Raw genomic sequence first — 18754 nt, 5'->3', positions numbered from 1 at the left:
GCCGAGTGTGAGGACCCCTGGCCCCGGGGTCCCAGGGCCCAAGGAGATGCTGGTCTCCCACCCACTCTTCTCCATTTCCTTGGCCTCTGGCCTCCTGGAATCTTAAGAGCAGGTGTGCGGTTCTGAAGTGGCATCCCTCGGATCGCGTCCTGGCGCCACCAGTTTATAACTGTGTGACCCCACGATGTAATTACCAAACCTCGCAGAGCCACAGTTTTCTCACCCGTGAAATGGGTATAACCACAGTACTTATCTCACAGGGTTGGAAGATATGAGATTAAACATCTACAGTATATGAATATATATATTATATATAACCTTAGAACAGCGGCTGGCAGAAAACAAACACTATATACTGATATTTAAAAAAAAAAAAGTATCCTGGAGTGAGTGGCACTGAGAAGCAGGGGCTTTACTGGAGAAGGAAGGTTGTGGCAAGACTCTCCAAGATTGATTTTTCCCAGCTGGTACAATCCCTTTAACAGCCAGAGATGGAAGGCCCAACCAAAGTAGTCTAAATGGAGCAAAGTCAGCAGGCAGATTTGGACGATATAAGAAACTGGCAATTTTCTTTATCTCCTCTGTCTGGTGCTGTGCTAAGTTCGTTCTAAAATAAAAACTACTGTTTATTGTGTGCTTTAAGTCCTATTTCATTTTATCTTCACAACCCTATGAATTAAGGTCTATTAGCCTTCCAATTTTATAGGTGAGGAAACTGAGGCTCAGAGAGGTTAAGTAACTTATCTGGGATCACACAGTGTGGAGCTGGGACACAAACCCAGGTATTCTGACCTAAGACATGGGCCACTCTGCTCTACTACCCCTCTGTTATCTCATTTACTCTTCACAAAAGTACTGAAGGCTAGGTGTTCTCTCCAGTTTAGAGATGAGGACATTGAGGCTCTGGAAGGGGAGGTGGCATGCTCTCACAGCTAGCTGGAGGAACCAAGACTCAATCCAGTTCTCTACCCACAAAACCGGTGCCCCTGAAATCTAGGGCTGTCGAGGGTACCAGAGGGCCTCTGTTCAAAGCTGTGCCTGTGTGGGCCCGGGGATTTTCAGCTGGTTGTTGGAGCCTCTATCACATGGTACTGTCTCCCTGTGCCTCCGTGTCCTCTCCAGCGTGGTGCTCCCTAGGCCACTGCCAGCCAAGTGCTTTCCGGCCGGTGCTTTGCCACTTCCCAAGCCCAGCTCCTGCTGGGACTCAGAGATTTCTGTACTTCTCCACTCCTTAGTCACCACCCAGGGTCTCAAGGATCCAAGTGACACACTTTGATCTTTGGGGACATCACTGACTGGTCAGACTGATCGTGTGTCTCATCCACAACCAACCACCATGAGTGCCAGGCATGGTAACAGACATTTAGCACTGACTATTCCATATCCATTCTTTAGAGGATGAAATTATATACTTTCACCTCATTATTATTATTATTATTCATCTCATTTAGTCCACCCTTTGATCAAGTATGGTTATGCCCATTTTAGAGATAAGAAAAATGCATCTCAAGTGACTTGCCCACAATCACATAACTGGTTAGTAATGGAGCTGGAATTGGATCCCAGAGGATGACACAACTTTTGCTGCAGAGGGGAAACAAAGCCAGCTCTTGAACGAGGTGAGGGTTCAGGAAAATTGTGACTAAGTTATGTGCTTTTAAAGAGCATTCGAAAAGGATTAAGTCTGGTAGCACCCCTGAGGAATTCTAGGTGGGTCTGACTTACCGGAGCCATTTAGTCTCTGCTTCTCATTTTCGTGATGAAATATGGCCTGAGGAGAGTATTCTTTCTGTGAACAAAAAGAAAGTCGGTGGAGGTGAGGACCCTCTCTTCCCTGTCAGGGGAGGACTGAAGAGATATTCCTCATAGTGTTGCTGAGTTCCCTCAGGAGGGACTGATCAAGGTTGAAGTCCTCTCCAGAGAAACAAATTATGATAGCCCTTGGAGTATGTGTGTGAGTGTGTGCATGTGCATATGTTGAGGGACATTCATAAGACATGCTCTTTAAAAAAAATTGACTTTTTGAAGAACAGTTTTAGGCTTAGAGAAAAATTGCAAAGATAGTATAGAGAGTTCCTTACACCATGCATCCGGTCATTCTGTTAACATCTTATATGTATGTAGATGTACATGTATGTAGTGTGGCACATTTGTTACAATTATTGAGCTAATATCAATACGTTATTATTAATTGAAGTCCATGCCTTATTCAGATCTCCCTAGTTTTTACCTAATTCCTCTTTTCTGTTCCAGGATCCTATCGAAGACACCACGTTACATTGAATTGTCATGTCTCTTTAGGATCCTCTTGGCTGTAATAGTTTTTCAGACTTTCTTTGTTTTTGATGACCTTGACAGTTTTGAAGAGCACTGAGATCCATATTCTTTTATGTTGAAGTCTTATCCATGTTGTCGCCTCTACATGGACTACCTTCTCCCTGCCTTCCTGGGAAACCTTCAAGGGCCAATTCAGAAGGCTTCAGGGTTTGGTCCTCAAGGTCAGTTCTTAGACATCTTCTCTTCTCTCTCTAAACTCTCATGACTTTAAAAACAGCTCTTAGCCTAAGGTCCCCAAATGCATGTTTCCAAACCAGACTTTCACTCTGAGCTTAAACTTTGGCTAGCAGGCTACCGGGCATGTCCACATGAAAGTCTAATAGACCCTATTCACCATGGCCCACACAGAGCTATTGATCACTCCAGCCTCCAACAGGTTCCTCCCCTGTCTCCCCTCTTGTCAAGTGCCCCCCACTCTGGCTCTGTGGCTCAGGCAGGAGCCTGGGGGCGGGGATCTGCTTTGCCCTGTCTCCCTGCAAGCCACAATCCTCAGATCACCAAGGCATGATGAACCCACCTCCTGGGGCCTCGTCAATCCATCCACTTCCGATGCCCCAGCCCTACTGTGGGCACCACTGCCCTGTGCCGGAATGCGTGCAGTAGCTTCTCTTCTTTCACGCTGTTCTCCACATAGATTAGGGCAGACTTTTAAAATGTAACTCAGACCCTATTCCTGCCCTACTGAAAACCCTTTGGTGCCTTCCCTTTGCATTTGGGAACATGCCTTCTCCCAGCCTATACGGCCTCCACAACCCAGACCCTCCCTGCTACCCTCTCAGATCCCAGCAGTCTGTTCGTTCAAATGTTCACGGGCTTGTGGTGGTTCAGGTCCTGACGGACAAAGGTCCTGACCTTGTGGAGCTGGCCTTCTAGTGGGGGAGCTAGACAATAAGCATAACGAATAAGTAAAGTAGATAGTGTGTTGCAAGGTGAGGGATACTGTGGGAAAGAGAAATGAGAGAGCGGGGAGAAGGCTAGTGGTAAGTGGGGGAGTATGTGGTAATAAGTGGCTGCCCGGAGGGTCTCACTGAGAAGGGGAGGTGTGAGCACAAACTTGCAGGAAGTGGGGGAGTTAGCCAGACAGATATTTTGGGCAAGAGAGTTGCAGACGGAGGGAACAGCTGGAGCCTGAGGCCGGAGTGTGCCAGAAGGATCAGGGAAGAGGAAGGCTGCCAGGGTGGCTGGAGGGGAGGGGACGCAGGGCAGTCACATGAGGGAAAGTCAGCAGAGAAAGGGGGCCACCTTCCTTCACACCTCACACTGCAGCCCCTGAGCTTTCCGCTTGGGTTCCCGAAAACCATGCTGTTCCTCACCCCCTGCTTCTGCACAAGCTGTTGCCTCCAGCCATGTGCATTCCCCAGCTCCGCCGGGCTCCTCCTGCTAATCTGTTAAATCTCAGCTGAAATGCCACTTCCCCAAGGAGGCCTCCTCGATCATGTGCTCCGGCACCCCAGACTTCACTTATGTGACTCTGCACCACTGAGTTATGATTGTCTGAGACCCACCTCCTCGACCAGACTGTACGGGACTTGAGGGGGGAGACCAGGTTCACAGCTGCCTCCCCAGGGCCTACTCCAGAGCTGGGCTTGGCTTGGATGTCAGATATTGACTTGTTGAAGGAACGAATGAAGTGAATGAGTGAATGAATGAGAGCATCCACACAGGGAGCTCTGGGCTGCATGGAGAAAGTGGGCCATCCCAGCGAGTAACCCAGGGCTAGAACCCAGGGAAGTCCCCCTGTGTCTGCTCAGGAATTATTCCGGGTGTACGGAGGGACCCGGGGTCCTGACATTTCCCCAGGGAGCTCCCGTTTTGAGCTCTGCCACCGAGGAGGGCATAGAAAAGGCAGGGTGTTTGGGATTTGGCCAAGCCTCTTTTGTGGTTTTTAACAAAGGGATTAAGAAGACAACTGGGGCGCCTGGGTGGCTTAGTCGGTTGAGCGTCCGACTTTCGCTTAGGTCATGATCTCGCGGTTCGTGGGTTCGAGCCCCGCGTCGGGCTCTGTGTTGACTGCCAGCTCAGAGCCTGGAGCCTGTTTCAGTCTGTGACTCCCTCTCTCTCTGACCCTCCCCTGCTCACGCTGTCTCTCTCTCTCTCCTAGAAATAAATAAAACATTTAAAAAAAAAAAAAAAAAAGAAGAAGACAAGTAACTTCATCTGTGGAAGAAGATTCCAGGACGTAGAAAAAAGACCTTCTTCAGAGGGCTCAAAGGGGATCTAAGCTTCTTCCCCACATCTCCCTACAGACCTGGGAAGTGGGGCTGGGGCCCAAGGGCAACCTTAGCATTACAAAGCCAGGATTTCATAAGGAGAAGCTCCCAGAGCTGGAGTTCAGAGTTGTCCCTTGCATATTCACCAACCGCGACCCCCTACCCCCCACCAAAGACTTGGAAAATCAGGCCATTGTGTGTCCAGCAACACCTCAGTGATCCAGGCAGATTCCTTTCTCCCTTCAACGACTAGAGTTCAGTGGGCAGGAAAACACTCCACTTGCGTGCAACCCCTTGCAAAGGCAAAGCTGAATCGAAAAGGTGCTTGGATCTTTTGCTGATGCATTACGGGTAATTGAGGGTCTTTTCCAAGGACTGTGCTCATAAATACAGCCAATTCTTATTTGCTCACACAATTTAGGGCCTGGAAGATGCTGGCTTAGTGATAATTTTGGTTACTGAATGTTAACATACACAATTGCCACAGGAAACACTATTGTGTATGGAACAGCATACCCAACTGTGGCTGAGCACAGCTCAGTGTGTTTGTGTTTGTATTTCTGCCAACCTTTCTGTGGTCCCCACCTGCTTCTTTTTCACGTCTCAATTGTTGAAAGAGTTTTTGGGGGTTGGTCCTTGGGGACTTCCCCGGAAGGCTGGTGCCTCCATTTGAGAAGTGCCAAGGAGACTATGGACCCATCACACATCCTGCTTAGGCTTCCTCATAGGATACATGCACCAAGTAACACTTAAGGGACCTTGCTTTGTTTGTTTGCTTGTTAAAAATCGACGTGTAGGGACTCCTGGATGGCTCTGTTGGTTAAGCGTCTGACTCTTGGTATCGGCTCAGGTCGTGGTCTTGCAGTTCGTGGGTTCCAGCCCTGCATTGGGCTTTGCCAGCGCAGAGCCTGCTTGGAATTCTCTCTCCCTCTCCCTCTCTCTGCCCCATCCCTGCCTTCTGTCTCAAACAGAAATAAACATTTTGTTTGTGAAGTATAGCAGACATACATAAAATGTGCCAATTTTAATTGTGCCGCTCAACAGAGTGTTACATATGTGTTCACCCACACAGCCACTCCAAGACTGAGATGTAAAATATTCCCTGCACCCCAGAAGGCTCACTTGTTCCCCTTCTGAGTCACCACCCACCTTTTCCCAGAGTAAGCACTGATTCTGACCGATACCACCGTAGATTTCTCTTATTCTAGAACTTCATATGAATGGAATCATAAAATCTAGTCTTTGGGGCCTGGCTTCTTTTACTCAACAGTGTGCTTGAGACTCACTGATGTGGTTGCCTGTATCAGCAGCTCGCCTGTGGATGGATGGTTGGGTGGCTTCCAGTTTAGGCTATGACTAATACAGCTGCTGTGAACAACTTTCTATGAAGTTTGGGGTAAACACAGTGCTTGCTTCCGTTGGGGAAGTACCCAGTGGTGGAACGGCGGGTCATGAGACCGGTGGATGTTCACCTCTCGTAGATGCTGTCACAGTGGTTGTATCAGGTTGTATGTTGTGCTTTTGACATCTTTACAACATAGATTTTTTAAAAACACCTTGAGGTCACTTCTGGGCACAATCCTTGGGATTGATGGGGGAGCAGAAGGATGTATCCACAAAATTCTATCTTAGGTGAACATCGACGGATGGGCCTGAATCCTGACCTTGGAGGAGACGAGGGTAGGACCTCAGAGTATTTGTCCTTGTAACCTGGAGTGCATCAGGGGTGTGTGTGTCCGTGGGTGCCCTTTTTTATCCCCCCATCTATACCATTTAACTGTAACAGTGCCTGATAACGGGCATTGTGACTTATTCAGGAATATGTCTCCAGTATCTAGCACGTTCCTAGTGCATAGATAGGTGCTTAGTTTAAAAAGTTTAATAATTGTTGCAAATATTTATTGAGCATATCCTAGAGCTGAATACTGTGATAAGACTTTACCAACATGGCTTCATTTAAGCCTCATGATAGTCCTTTGAAATTAGGGAAGAGAGGGGCTCTTGTTTTATGGATGAGGAAGGAAGCTGGGGCCCCAGGCAGGTGTGGGGACATGGCTGGCCAGCAGCGGTTCTGCAGTTAGACTGCAGGCAGTGTGAGTCTGTGGTCTCTGCCACACACTGAGTGTGTGTGTGTGTGTGTGTGTGTGTGTGATGGCAAGAGCCTAAATCTTACTTTACATTAGAGGAAACAGGCTCAGAGAGGTTAAGGTACCGTTCTCCATGGAATCAGCTGGGCCTGCCTCCCAGCCACGCTCTTTTTTTTAAATATGTTTTTTAATATTTAGTTATTTATTTTGAGAGAGAGAGAGTGCAAGTAGGGGAGGGGCAGAGAGAGAGGGAGAGAGAGAATCCCATGCAGGCTCTGCATTGCCAGCGCAGAGCCCGATGTGGGGCTCAAACTCACAAACCCTGAGATCATGACCTGAGTCAAAGTCAAGAGTCGGATGCTTAACTGACTGAGCCACCCAGGTGCCCTGCCATGCTAACTCTTAGAGGTGGAATGTTTTTAACATAGATCTTTGGCTTCTGCCCCCCACCTCCCATTCCCCACTCCTGAGCTCACGGCCACTGGGTGTCACAGGACCCTCTGTGAGGCTCTGCCTTAGCGCCTCCCTCTCACAAAGCCTCTGTGTTGTGTGAGGCAACACCCACCGCCTGCCCCCATCCCCAGGGACCCAGAGAATCGAACCCGGCAATCCTTCCTTTAAAAAGCCGGGCACTGTTTGGACAGCACCAAACTCTGGGACTTGCTCCTTTCCAGGAGTCCGCGTACATCACGCTGGTGTTGGGTTCTCAGCTGAGTGCGGTAACCAGGGCACTGTCTTCCATCAAAGGAAGCCTTTGATGGTCTCTAGGGTCTTCTCACTGCCCCATTCATTGCAGCCCCCCAGGCTCAGAGGCCTGGAACTCTGCCCCTCCCGGAACCCAGGCTGGGGCATTGGGCCAGGAGCCACCCCCATCCAGCAGCCAGAGGAGCCTTACTCTTCCAGCCTCGACTTGGTGGCTGGACTGCTAAATTCTCCTTGAAAGCTTTTAATATATTTAAACATTTGGAACCACCTAATTGCACATAAATTTGAAAGTAGCATTTCTCCTCAGTGTCCCTTCTCAAGCCCCATCTCACCCCTTCCCCAGAGTTACATTGTTTTTTTGATGCTGTCTGTGTCTGTTTTGGTCATTTTCTGCAGAATGCTTTTTAAACTCTATCATATGTCTTCTAGATATTTCTATGTCAATACACGTAGATCTTCTTCACTATTTTGATCCACTGCAGTGTATAATGCAGGGTGATGCCCACAGTTGTTTGTTTTTTTTCCCACCAACAGATCCCCTTTAGTTGGACATGTAAGTTGTTTATAATTTCTCACCGTTACAAATGGATGTCTGCTCCGAACATCCATGTGTTTGCCTCTCTGTGCGGGATGTGGGCGTTTCTCTGGGGCAGACACTGAAGTGTGAATGCCAGGCCAATGCTAAATTTTAGCAGGTGCTATCAAATCACCCTCCAGAATGGCTGTACCATTTCACACGCCCACCATCAGTGTCTCAGATTACTGGGTTGTCTACACCCTCACTAACTCTGGGTGTTATGAATCTTTAAGTTTGTCTACCGAAAATGAATCTGTGGTATTAGTAGTGGTTACTGTTTTGCGGGATGATAGTGGTTGGGAAAGGGCATGAGGGGTTTTTGGGATGCTATCGATGTTCTGTTTCTTGATCTCAGTAGCGGCTACACAGATAGTTTTCAATTTCTCAAGCTTCATTGAGTGGTATAATTATGATGGGTACACTTTTCTGTGTGTATGTTTTTCTTCAATAAAATGCTCAAACTATTTCCTCCCTTCCCCAATCTGATAGGTGACAAACAGCATCCCATAATCATTTTAGTTTGGAGGCTGTACCTTCTTTTGTTGGTACATAGGCCTTCTGGGTTCCTTCTGGAATATTTTACTTCTGGGTCTTATGAGAATGGTTTGTCTGACAGAGGAAAGGGGAAAAGGACTTGACCCTCCCTGACCACCAACCATATGTTCTAATGTTCACAGCAGACTTTCAGGATAGGTGCCATTCACCTCAGGAGGCTGCGGCTCAGAACAGTGATGTGACATGCCCAAGGTCGTGAAATTGTCTGACTGCAGAGTCCTACCCTCCTTGTTACCCTTTAAACTGCCTATGTGACAGGCACTGGGCTAACCATACAACAGGCATGTTCGCAGGTAATCTCTGCAACAGCCCAGTGAGGTAGCTATATTGTCATCCCATTTTATAGATGAGAACACTGAGGCTCAGAAAGTTAAATAACTTGCTCAGTTCACCCTGTTAGTAACTGGAGGAGCAGGGTGAGCCCAGCTCTGCCTGGCTCCAATGCTGTGATAAGGCAGTTCTATCCAATAGAATGTTCTGCGGTGGTGGAAATGTTTGATATCTGTGCTGATGATACGGTATCCACTAGCCACAACTGGCTATTTAGCACTTGGAATGTGGCTCATGCTTCTGTGGAACCGAAATTTTAGTCTTATTTAATTTTTATTAATTTAAGTAGCCTGTGTTGGACAGTGCAATTTTAGAGTCTGGGCAGGAGGGAGAGAGAAACTGTCGGTTGCAGGTGCAGATGACCGAGCAGCTGCCCCAGCGGGAAGCCAACCAGCCCACCAGGAGGGACCCATTCCTAGTGGCCCTCACGAAGCCCCCACACAGCTAGGTCTCTTTTCAGGCACCAGAGCCATGCTTTGCAGCAAGAGCCAAAGCTTTGTAATCAGAAGTGGCCATAACANGGTCTCTGCCACACACTGAGTGTGTGTGTGTGTGTGTGTGTGTGTGTGATGGCAAGAGCCTAAATCTTACTTTACATTAGAGGAAACAGGCTCAGAGAGGTTAAGGTACCGTTCTCCATGGAATCAGCTGGGCCTGCCTCCCAGCCACGCTCTTTTTTTTAAATATGTTTTTTAATATTTAGTTATTTANGGAAGGGAAGCAAAAATAATATAAAAACAGGGAGGGGGACAAAACATAAGAGACTCTTAACTATTAAGAACAAACAGAGGGTGGCTGGAGGGGTTTTGGGAGGGGGCATGGGCTGAATGGGTAAAGGGCTTAAGGAATCTACTCCTGAAATCATTGTTGCACCAGGTGCTACTCACTTGGATGTAGATGATAAAAAATAAATAAATTATAGGAAAAAAAAGAAGTGGCCGTAACAAACCTCTTAAGACTCAGTTTCCTCATGTATTAAATGGGTATCAGAATAAGGCTTGTTTTAAGATTAAATGGGAGACTACACAGTGCCTGGCACACATGTGACATTCAATAAACTATTTAATAGTCATACTATGATCACAATTATTGATCACAGGCTCACTTGTAAGGTTCTTCATTACATAATGGTAAAGCATATTCCTTATGCTAATAATTTAAATACTTCAGATGGGTATAAAGTGGGACCTAAAAATCCCCAAATACTTTAACCCCAAACCCCCCTCCCAGATGAAACCACTGTAAGTAGTTTCTTATGTGCCCATCCAGGGATTGTTTCCACTTTGATAAACATCTAGAACAATGCTGATCTGTCCTTTTGAAAAGTGCAAAAGGGATCACACGAAATGCACTATTCCATTACTTGCTTTTATCACTTTATGAGATCTCAAGGGTGTCTTTCCACACGTGTAATTCAGATTCACAGCATTATTCCACTGTCTGCACAGTGTTTCCTGGTAAATGTCATTCGTAACGTATTTTGCAGGTCCTTACTGATGGACATTTATGTTGTTAGCATTTATTTTGCTATTGTGAGCAATATTTCAATAAGTACTTTATACATGTCTTTCTGTATATGGGTAAGTGCTCCCACCAGACGGAAAATCCTTACCAGTGGAATCCCTGGGTCCATGGTTGGGGTTTTTTCAACCATAATAGATCTTGGCATATGTAAAATCTCATTTTAAACCTCTCAGGAGCACTGGACTTTAAAAGGAGTGCTCTGGTAGTTTCTTCTGAAAAGACTCCTTAAGCCATGCTAATAATCAGCCCTGGAATGTCTTTGCTGGGTAGGTTTGGAATTTTGGAGAAAATGTTTTCTTTAAGTAGATCTAGCTTCTAAGGTCTCTGTGGTGCAAGGTCTTGGACAGGGCAGGAGAGGGGAAGTGGGGAGGCACCCGGAGGTCGGGGAACTGGATCCCCACTAATCCCCTCCCCCTCCTCTGGCTGGCTGCTGGAGCCTGAGGGCAAAACTCTGCCTTCCTGGGAGACCAAAGCCCGTACAGGAAGCAGGGCTTTGCTGCCCTGGAACTGACATTCTAGAGGAGCCCGTGGATCCGGGTAGGGTGGGGGGAGGCGAGGAGACACGCTGAAGGGTCTTGCCAAGGACTGGACAATGAGGATTCTCAGCAGGCGAAATCCAAACAGCCCAGAGTGTAAGAAAAGATACTTGGCCTCCCAGAAGCCAAAGAAATGCACACTGAAGCAACAATGCAGTATTATTTTTCACCCATCAGACTGGCCAAAAAAAAAAAAAAAAAAGACAGTATTGGAGACTGTCGGGACCTAGTGGGGACACGGACCCTCTGGTGCTCCCCTGGAGGGAGAGCTGATAGTATAGCCATCCTGCAGGGACCTGTGTGTATCCCATTTCTAGGAAGTGTTTTCAGGAAATAACTGAACATATGCACAAAGATACGTGCTCAAGGATTTACACTAACCAGCATTATTCGTAATAGCAAAAAAATTGCCAATAAGGTAACTGTCTAGAGACAGGGGATTGATTAAACAAACTGTGTTATCTTCATAAAAAGTAACAATCTTTGACCAGAACTGATGCTGTTGACTCGTGTTTACTAACATGGGAGATGTCCACTACCTTTATATGAAAATCACGTGGAAAAAAACCAGGTTACAAATTAGTATTTGTAATTCCATTTTTTCCAGGAACAGAATTGGTTACATGTATATTATTACATATGCAGTGTTATGCTATGGAGATAGTATGTTATATATACATATGTTGCCTATCAATTATATATATGCTTGCATGTATAGATATGTGTATATGTGTGTCTACATATGTACATCATGTGAATTTATGTAGGAAATGTTTGGAAGGATATGAATGAAATTGTCCCCAGTGATTATACTCAAGTAGTGGGAAATTTTATTCATTCATTCATTCATTCATTCATTTTTGTCATTCTCTGCATTTCCTGAAGGGTTTATTCATTTTTTTGGCAATGAACTTGTATTTTTTTATAATAGGAAAGATTATATGTTAATATTAATTTTTAATGTTAATTAATTAATTAATTAATTAATCAGCAACTGTGTTAAATTTGTCTCAACTGTGTTAGCCAGTCTAAGTGCAACTATCCCCTCATACCAAGGCAGTCCACAACTCTTGTCCACTTTAGAATCCCTCTCTGATGCCAGGACTGTCTTTAATTACAATAATAATAATGAGGAGGAGGAGGAAGAGGAGGATAATGATGTCCATTTATTGGGTACACACTGCATGCCAGACATTGGCTGGTACTTCGCGTGTATTCTTTCATTAGAGATATAGATACTCTTATGTCTTTGGATTTCCTAGGAGAGCCTGAAATGGGGACTTTGTGCAAGTGATTTATTGAGGGGGGCCCTCCTATGAAGTCTCTGTGAAGGAGGAAGGGAGGGAAGAAGGATGGGGCAGGGGAACTTCAGCAAAGATGGGGGTTCAGCTGAAGCCTAGTCTCAGTCTGACCCTATGAGGAGGTCTGGACCGTACATGGTACTACGTTGTCCTGCTTTGAGGTAAGAGGACTGGTCTTTTTACTTCTTTGTTAATTGGTCATTGGCTGTAGGACAATGGGAAGGGATAACCAGGCAGATGGGGTCAACTTCCCAAATACCTCTGGGTGAGGCACCTTCCATCAGCCAGTTCTAAGAGTGCAGCGGTTAGCTGCCAGCGCTCACAGTACGTGGCGGCTGGGTGTGCTGGACAGGGCACCTGGGTAGAGCACTGACCTACATATTATTATCTCCAGTTTACAGTTGGGGAAACTGGCTCAGAGAGGTTGAATGACTTGCCCAAGGTTACTCAGCTAGTAAGAGATGGAGCCTGGTTTTGAACTCAGGTCCAAAGCTGTTGCTCTGAGCCCTGAAGCCAGACTGCTGGTAATTTCACTGCCCCACCATGGGCCGCCTCCACCGGCTCTCCATGCTTCACATTAGCATCTCGGCCGATTAGCAGTTCCAACCTGGGCTTTTGAAGAAGAGAGCCACAAAAAGCCTTTGTGTTTCTGCAGAGGTCCTTGAAGGTTGTATGTTGGTGGAGCTGGTTGCTAGGAGACATTTCTCAAGAAAGTTTCCTTTGGAAAATGAGCTCAGGCTTTGCCCATAGCCTCATATTATTATATCTGGGAGAGAGACATCCTAGCCTGGGCTTCCTCCAAGGTATTAGATGTGGATCCGCTTCCTTCTCCAACTGGTTCTTCCAGCCCCTGCTCAGAGTATATCCTGGCTGAAAACAGCTTCTTGGCCAACAAACTCAGAATCATGGAGAGAAAGAGCCCTTTGACCTGCCTGTCCTTCTCATTATGTAAGTGGAGACACCGAGGCACAGGGAGTTGAGGAGCTCACACTGTGAGCTAGTGGCAGGGTCATGATCTGTTTCTGATTATGGCATGAGGCAGCCGCCCAGTCTCTGAACCCTGTATGGTGAAGACAGCAGAGCTCCATATAGGAGGACTGGGTGCATTTCTCTTTATTGATGCTTGGGTTTCAAAGCCTTTTGGGGGACAAATGATTCCTTTGATCAAATGGAGATGAGCAGCTGACATTAATTGGGCATCTACTCTGTGCCAAAGCCTGGGGTAGATGCTTTAGGGTCTTTATCTGCTAAATCTGACTTCTGGACCACTTTGGGGTTCATTTCTACTGGCTGTTTTTTTTCTTGACCAGAGATCGTGTTTTCCTGTTTCTTTGCATGTCTAGAAAATTTTGATGGTATACCGGATGTTGTGTGTGTGATGTGTTATACAGACTCTGTATTCTGTTTCCTTTCCAAGAGTATTAAGTTTTGTTTAAGCAGACAGCACAATTACTGGCTGATCCTTTTGAAACCCCATGCCCTTCATTTTATCCTTTATTAAGGGAGATTCATGCAAAACTGGAGCTATTTCCCAAGCCTCCCCAGCTTGGCAGGACTCACCTTTAAACTCTGGCTTCTGAGGGTATCGAAGGATTTGCCTCTAGGCTTTGTTAGGGCAGGTCTAGAGGAGCCCTTACACTAGAGCATGGTCCTCACTGCGGGGTCACAGCCTTTCCGGCGCCTCAGCTCAAAGCCTACAGTGAAGGTCTCTCCAATGTCTGTCAAACTGCGGGATCTCAGTTTGCTCCCCACCCTCAGCAGCTCTCCAACAGCCGCTCTCTGGTAACCTTGGATGGTTTCATGCTGTGCACGCACAGCCCAGCCTCCGGGCAAGGACTTGTGGGTCCTGGGGGACACAGGCTTCTGGGGCCTCCTGGCTATGCAGCTTCCTCCTCTCCAGTGCCCTGTCCTACAAATTTCTTCTTTTTTTATTGTCTCAGTTGCCCAAACTCTGATCCTTGCCTCCTGAGCTCAGAGGGACTGTTGCATTCTGTTTAAGCTCCGCTGCCCTGGGCCACGCCGCCCGGGAGACACTCCTAGGCTGAGAGCCCAGGCGGTGAGGGGCTCACCTCGTGAGCCCCGCTCCCTCTGAATCACAGTGCCTATTGTCCACTGCCCGCTCTCTGAAGACAGCTGCCTCTGACTGTCAAGTGTTATTTTTGGTTGGGAGGGCTGGTCTGGTACCAGGTCCTTCATTATGGCTGCAGAGGGAAGCCCCCTCATAGCTGGGCACTGTCTCTCTGCATTTGTCTTGGAACGTTTACTAGGACCCTGAGAAAAAGGGCCAACTATCCCCATTTAATACACAAGGGAGCAGAGATCAGAGGGGTGCAGTAACTTGCCCCAGTAGCAAAACGAGCCAAGTTACTGAAAAGAGTTTTCTAGGTGCGCCTGGGTGGCTCAGTCCGTTAAGCCGCTGACTCTAGGTTTCGGCTCAGGCCATGATCTCAGTTTCGTGAGTTCCATCCCCACATCAGGCTCTGTGCTGACAGTGCAGAGCCTGCTTGGGATTCTCTCGCTCTCCCTCTTTCTCTCTCTGCCCCCCACCCCACTCGTGCTGTCTCTGTCTCTCTCAAATAACTAAACTTAAAAAAAAAAAAGAGTTGGATATACTTCAGAGCCCGTATTTTGTCCTTGTCCTTTAAGTGGAAAACCTAAAATCAAAACTAAATTTCACTGTTACCATCACCAAACAGCAGCATTTTCTGAGCCAATTCGCCTATTATCCCAATCCCATCTCCCACCATGTACCTTTATTCCTGTTTCTGCCACTGGCCCCCTATTCTGGCTGTTGTCTGCTTTCACGGGGATGATTATAGTTGTCTCCTATGGGGCTTCCATTGTATTCTTCCCAGAACATGTTTCTGTCTTATTCTCTCGCTCCACTGACTCAATGACACCCTGCCACCCACCCTTCCCAAAGTGTAGAATTGGGAACTGCACCTTAGGGAATGCTATAGCCCACGGCTCTCCACTCGGAGAATCATGGCTGGGAGTGTGAATGTGCAGGGTCTCTGTAGGAAAGCAACCTGTTGAATTGGGCTTCACCCAGTCTGTTGGCCCTGAAACCTTTGGCTCATCCAACACCTATTAAAATCTTGGGGAACATATTGGAAAACTTTGGACCGCAGAGTAAAGACTAGTATTTTCTGTCTGTATTCCAGTCCTACATTTCAACCTACTCTTTCAATTTCATTTTCCATGACTTCTTGTTACAAGTCACCCTCCGGCCGTCATACCCTTCTAGCTATAAGAATGATATAAGCCTGCAGCTGCTGGCAGTTTCCATGCAGGGGGGACTGGTCCAGGAATGAGGTCAACCAGAGGAAAGTGGAACCATGAGGAAGAGAGGGACCAGGTCCATTTAAGACCCTGGATCCAGCCTTGCCTGAAGCCATTACTCCTAGACTTTCAGTTGTAAGAACTGATAAATTATTTTTCTTTCCCTCTTAACTCCAGACTCCTGCAACCAAAAGAAGAAACGACAGCCTGAGAATACTATACAGGGCTCTCTTTCCAGAACAGCTCCTTCCTCATCCCTTAAATAACAATAATTAACCTAAGAGCCAGGCACCTCTTTGGTACAGAGCCCTGTACCCAACCTTCAAGGTGAAAAAAGTATCCCCAATTTACAGATGAAGAAATTGGGGCTCAGGGAGGTTGAGCCACTTGCCCAAAGTCCCACAGCTGGCAGGTGGCAAAGCTGAGATTTGCCTCCTGCATCTGGAAGGAACCACCTAGTTCATAGCATCCAAACCTGGCCCAGATTCTACCTCCCCAGACTCCCATGGAAGTGGCATGGGGGACACCTGGGCTTTCTGGAACGGGGCAAAGGCAAGGAAATCAGCAGTGAGACCTGGCCCCAGATCCCGTTACGCAGGGGAGATCACGTTTCCCCCGTTCCGGCGCCATGAGCAGGGCAGAGTCGCGGGCAGGCAGCCACTTCCCTGGTTATTCAAGTAGAAAATTACAGGTGCCCAAAATAGCCTGGGCATTCTCTTATTTATGAATAAGCAGCAAGTCTGTGAAGCTGGAATGGGGGCTTACATGTGTTTCTTTCCTTTGACCACCTTCCTGAGATCCGCAGAGATCGCTAGTTCTCTCGGGGGGCCTCTCTCAGGAGTCGGCGGAGCTGGCAGGATCGGGGAGGGGGGCGTTTTCAGGGTACGGTGATGAAAAAAGGGGGAAATGAGGCCTCACCATGCAGGGGCTGGAGATGCGCCAGTCCTGAGGCTTGAATTCCTGGAGGGTGCAGGGGATGGGATCGCAGATCTGGGTCTGTCCCAGCCATCCTCATCTTGCTGTGTGGCCTTAGGTAAATGGCTTAACCCCTCTGGGCCTCTATTTCTTCTTCCGTAAAACTGAATGAGTCCTAAACTCGCAGAAAAGTGTATTTTCTTCTGAGCATAAAATTAATACTTGCTCATTGTAGACAATGTAGCAAGTGCAAAACAAAACAAAACAAAACACCACTACCCCCAGGCAAAAATGACCATTATACTCCCCCATTGTCTCTCTTCAATTGAAATAATCAGGATTAACCTTTGGTATATATCCTCTCAGTTTTTCTTTCCATGCATGCGTTTAAAAGACGGTTGGTAGAGCCTAATACCTGAGTCACTGTGCTTTGGAAACGGAATTCTCACTTAGATTACAGTCAACAAATATTAGTCAACAAACATTATTGAGCACTGCCCTAGGCCCTGGGCGGCTTGGAGGTCCCCCACACCCCCTATATCTTCTTGCTGTTTGTCCAGCCCTCTGGAAACAACCCCAATGCTGGGTCCTCACTCAGAAGCCCATGAGGGGTTGGTGAAGAGGGAAAGTCATTTTGCAGGTCTCAGATGTGGATGTGGGGTGCAAGCTGGGGCCTCTGCAATCTGCTGGTGGGGACCCCTGTGCCCTTTCCCTCCAGCAAGCCTGTGCACAGAGAGGCTGGCCTGGGCGTGGCGGGTGGGCCTCTGTCCCCTCTGCTGCCCTCTCCGGGGGCTGTGTGTTGATAAGTTGATACTTAAAGGGTGCCTGGAGCACACTGTCGTCAATACATCTTAGCTGCTGATAGGATTGTTACATCGTTTTTATTCCGAGTGGGGGCTAGGCAGCCTGAGGCCATTCCCTCTCAGAGACTGGTTGGTAATGAACCTGAGGAGACAGCTGAGTCACTCGCAGGATGGAAATAACAAGAGCATTAATGACGGCCACTTCAATTTCTCAGGGCAGCACTGCGCTGAATCAATTCCATTTGCTGCTTACAGCCACCAAGTAAATGAGTCTCATCAGCTCCCACGCACAGGTGAGGAGACTGAGGCTCGGAGATTTCAGGGAACTCTCCCAGGGCCACAAGCTGGCAGGTGGCAAACCAGGGACTTTGTCAGATTTGTCAGATTTGTCCTTTGCGGGATCCCTCATCCCTGAGGCTCAGCCTATCAGGATGAGGAAAGCCTGGTCCCTGACCCTGGGGAGCTGAGCTGCTGGTAGCTGACGCCCAAATTTGGAACTTCAAGTTTCCCGGGTTTGCTGAGGGGTAGAGGGAGAAGGCTGGGGGCTCTGGGGTCAGACGACCTTTGTATAGATTACTACTACGACACCTTTTAGTTTTGTCACCTGCCTAACTTCTCCAAGCCTCAGTGTCTCACTTGGAAAGTGGGGATAATCAAAGTGTTGGTAGAGGCCGGAGCTGGGTGACAGGAAGCTCCTAGCATAGGTGTGGGGCATAGTAAGTGCTCAATAAATCCAGCTGTTAATAACTTTCTCACTGATGTTACTCCCAGGGGACTTGCTGAATTTCCAAAGGCCACCTTCCCTCCCCCTAAGTGGTAGGCAGGGCCATGGCTGGTTTAGTCCAAGGAACCCCCTGCCGTCCCCTGGCACTTGGAGTTGGCTGCTCTGTGCCAGATGCTGCTGCCCCCGGTCTGGGCGGCTGCAGACATGAGCCCCGGTGTGAAAGGAGGTGGCAGGAAAGAGGGGGTCCTGCCCAAAGCCTCCCCCCCCCACCGCCGCCGTTTGCCCACTCTACTTCCCCCTCCCAATCTGGAATCAGCAGAATTTTGACAGCCAGCCTCATCCTGCCAGAGACAGGGCTCCAAGTGCTGCTCTACTTTCTGAGCTGCCGACGCTGCAGCAGGGCCAGCCCCGAGCGGGATGCCCGCCCTGGATGGCTCCTCAGTCCGCAGGCGCTCGTGACTTCCTGCAGTGCGTGTTGCAGGCGGGACCCTGCCGTAAGCTCAGCCCAGAGAGCCTGGACGACTTGATGGAGGAAATCAGGGGGACTGTGGCTTCAGGCTGGATTCTCGGGGCTCTGGGAAACCCACCCGCAATCCTGGGCAGTGATGCTCGGGCAGGGGTGAGGCTCAGGCAGCGAGCTCTGCGGCGGCGCCTGGGTCTGATTCCTAGGTTCACCACTGACCTGCTGTGTGACGTGGCCAAGGCACCTGACCTCTCGGAGCTCCGTTTCCTGTCTGTAAAGTGGGGATAATTGCAGTACCAACTCCATGGGGCGGTTGTGAGAATGTGTTGTGGAAAGTACTCGGGTGGTGCCTGATAATGATTATTTCCTTGAAGTGAAGTTGTTGGAAACCCTGAGGTCCGAGTT

At 48.0% G+C, this 18754-nt stretch overlaps 1 protein-coding gene across 1 annotated transcript in view; it reads right to left on the bottom strand.

The window, feature by feature from the left end:
- The window catches only part of FAM107A (family with sequence similarity 107 member A), a 53554-nt gene that overhangs the window by 21833 nt on the left and 12967 nt on the right, over positions 1 to 18754 (bottom strand). Inside the window, exon 2 of the mRNA XM_077776722.1 lies at positions 1726 to 1789. Coding sequence (XP_077632848.1) covers positions 1726 to 1789 — 64 coding nt within the window. The remainder of the gene's footprint in view (positions 1 to 1725; positions 1790 to 18754) is intronic.

Source organism: Crocuta crocuta, unplaced genomic scaffold (assembly GCF_008692635.1).
Source record: "Crocuta crocuta isolate KB4526 unplaced genomic scaffold, BGI_CrCroc_1.0 scaffold87, whole genome shotgun sequence".
Taxonomy (NCBI): domain Eukaryota; kingdom Metazoa; phylum Chordata; class Mammalia; order Carnivora; family Hyaenidae; genus Crocuta; species Crocuta crocuta.
This window is presented reverse-complemented; position numbering and strand designations above follow the sequence as displayed.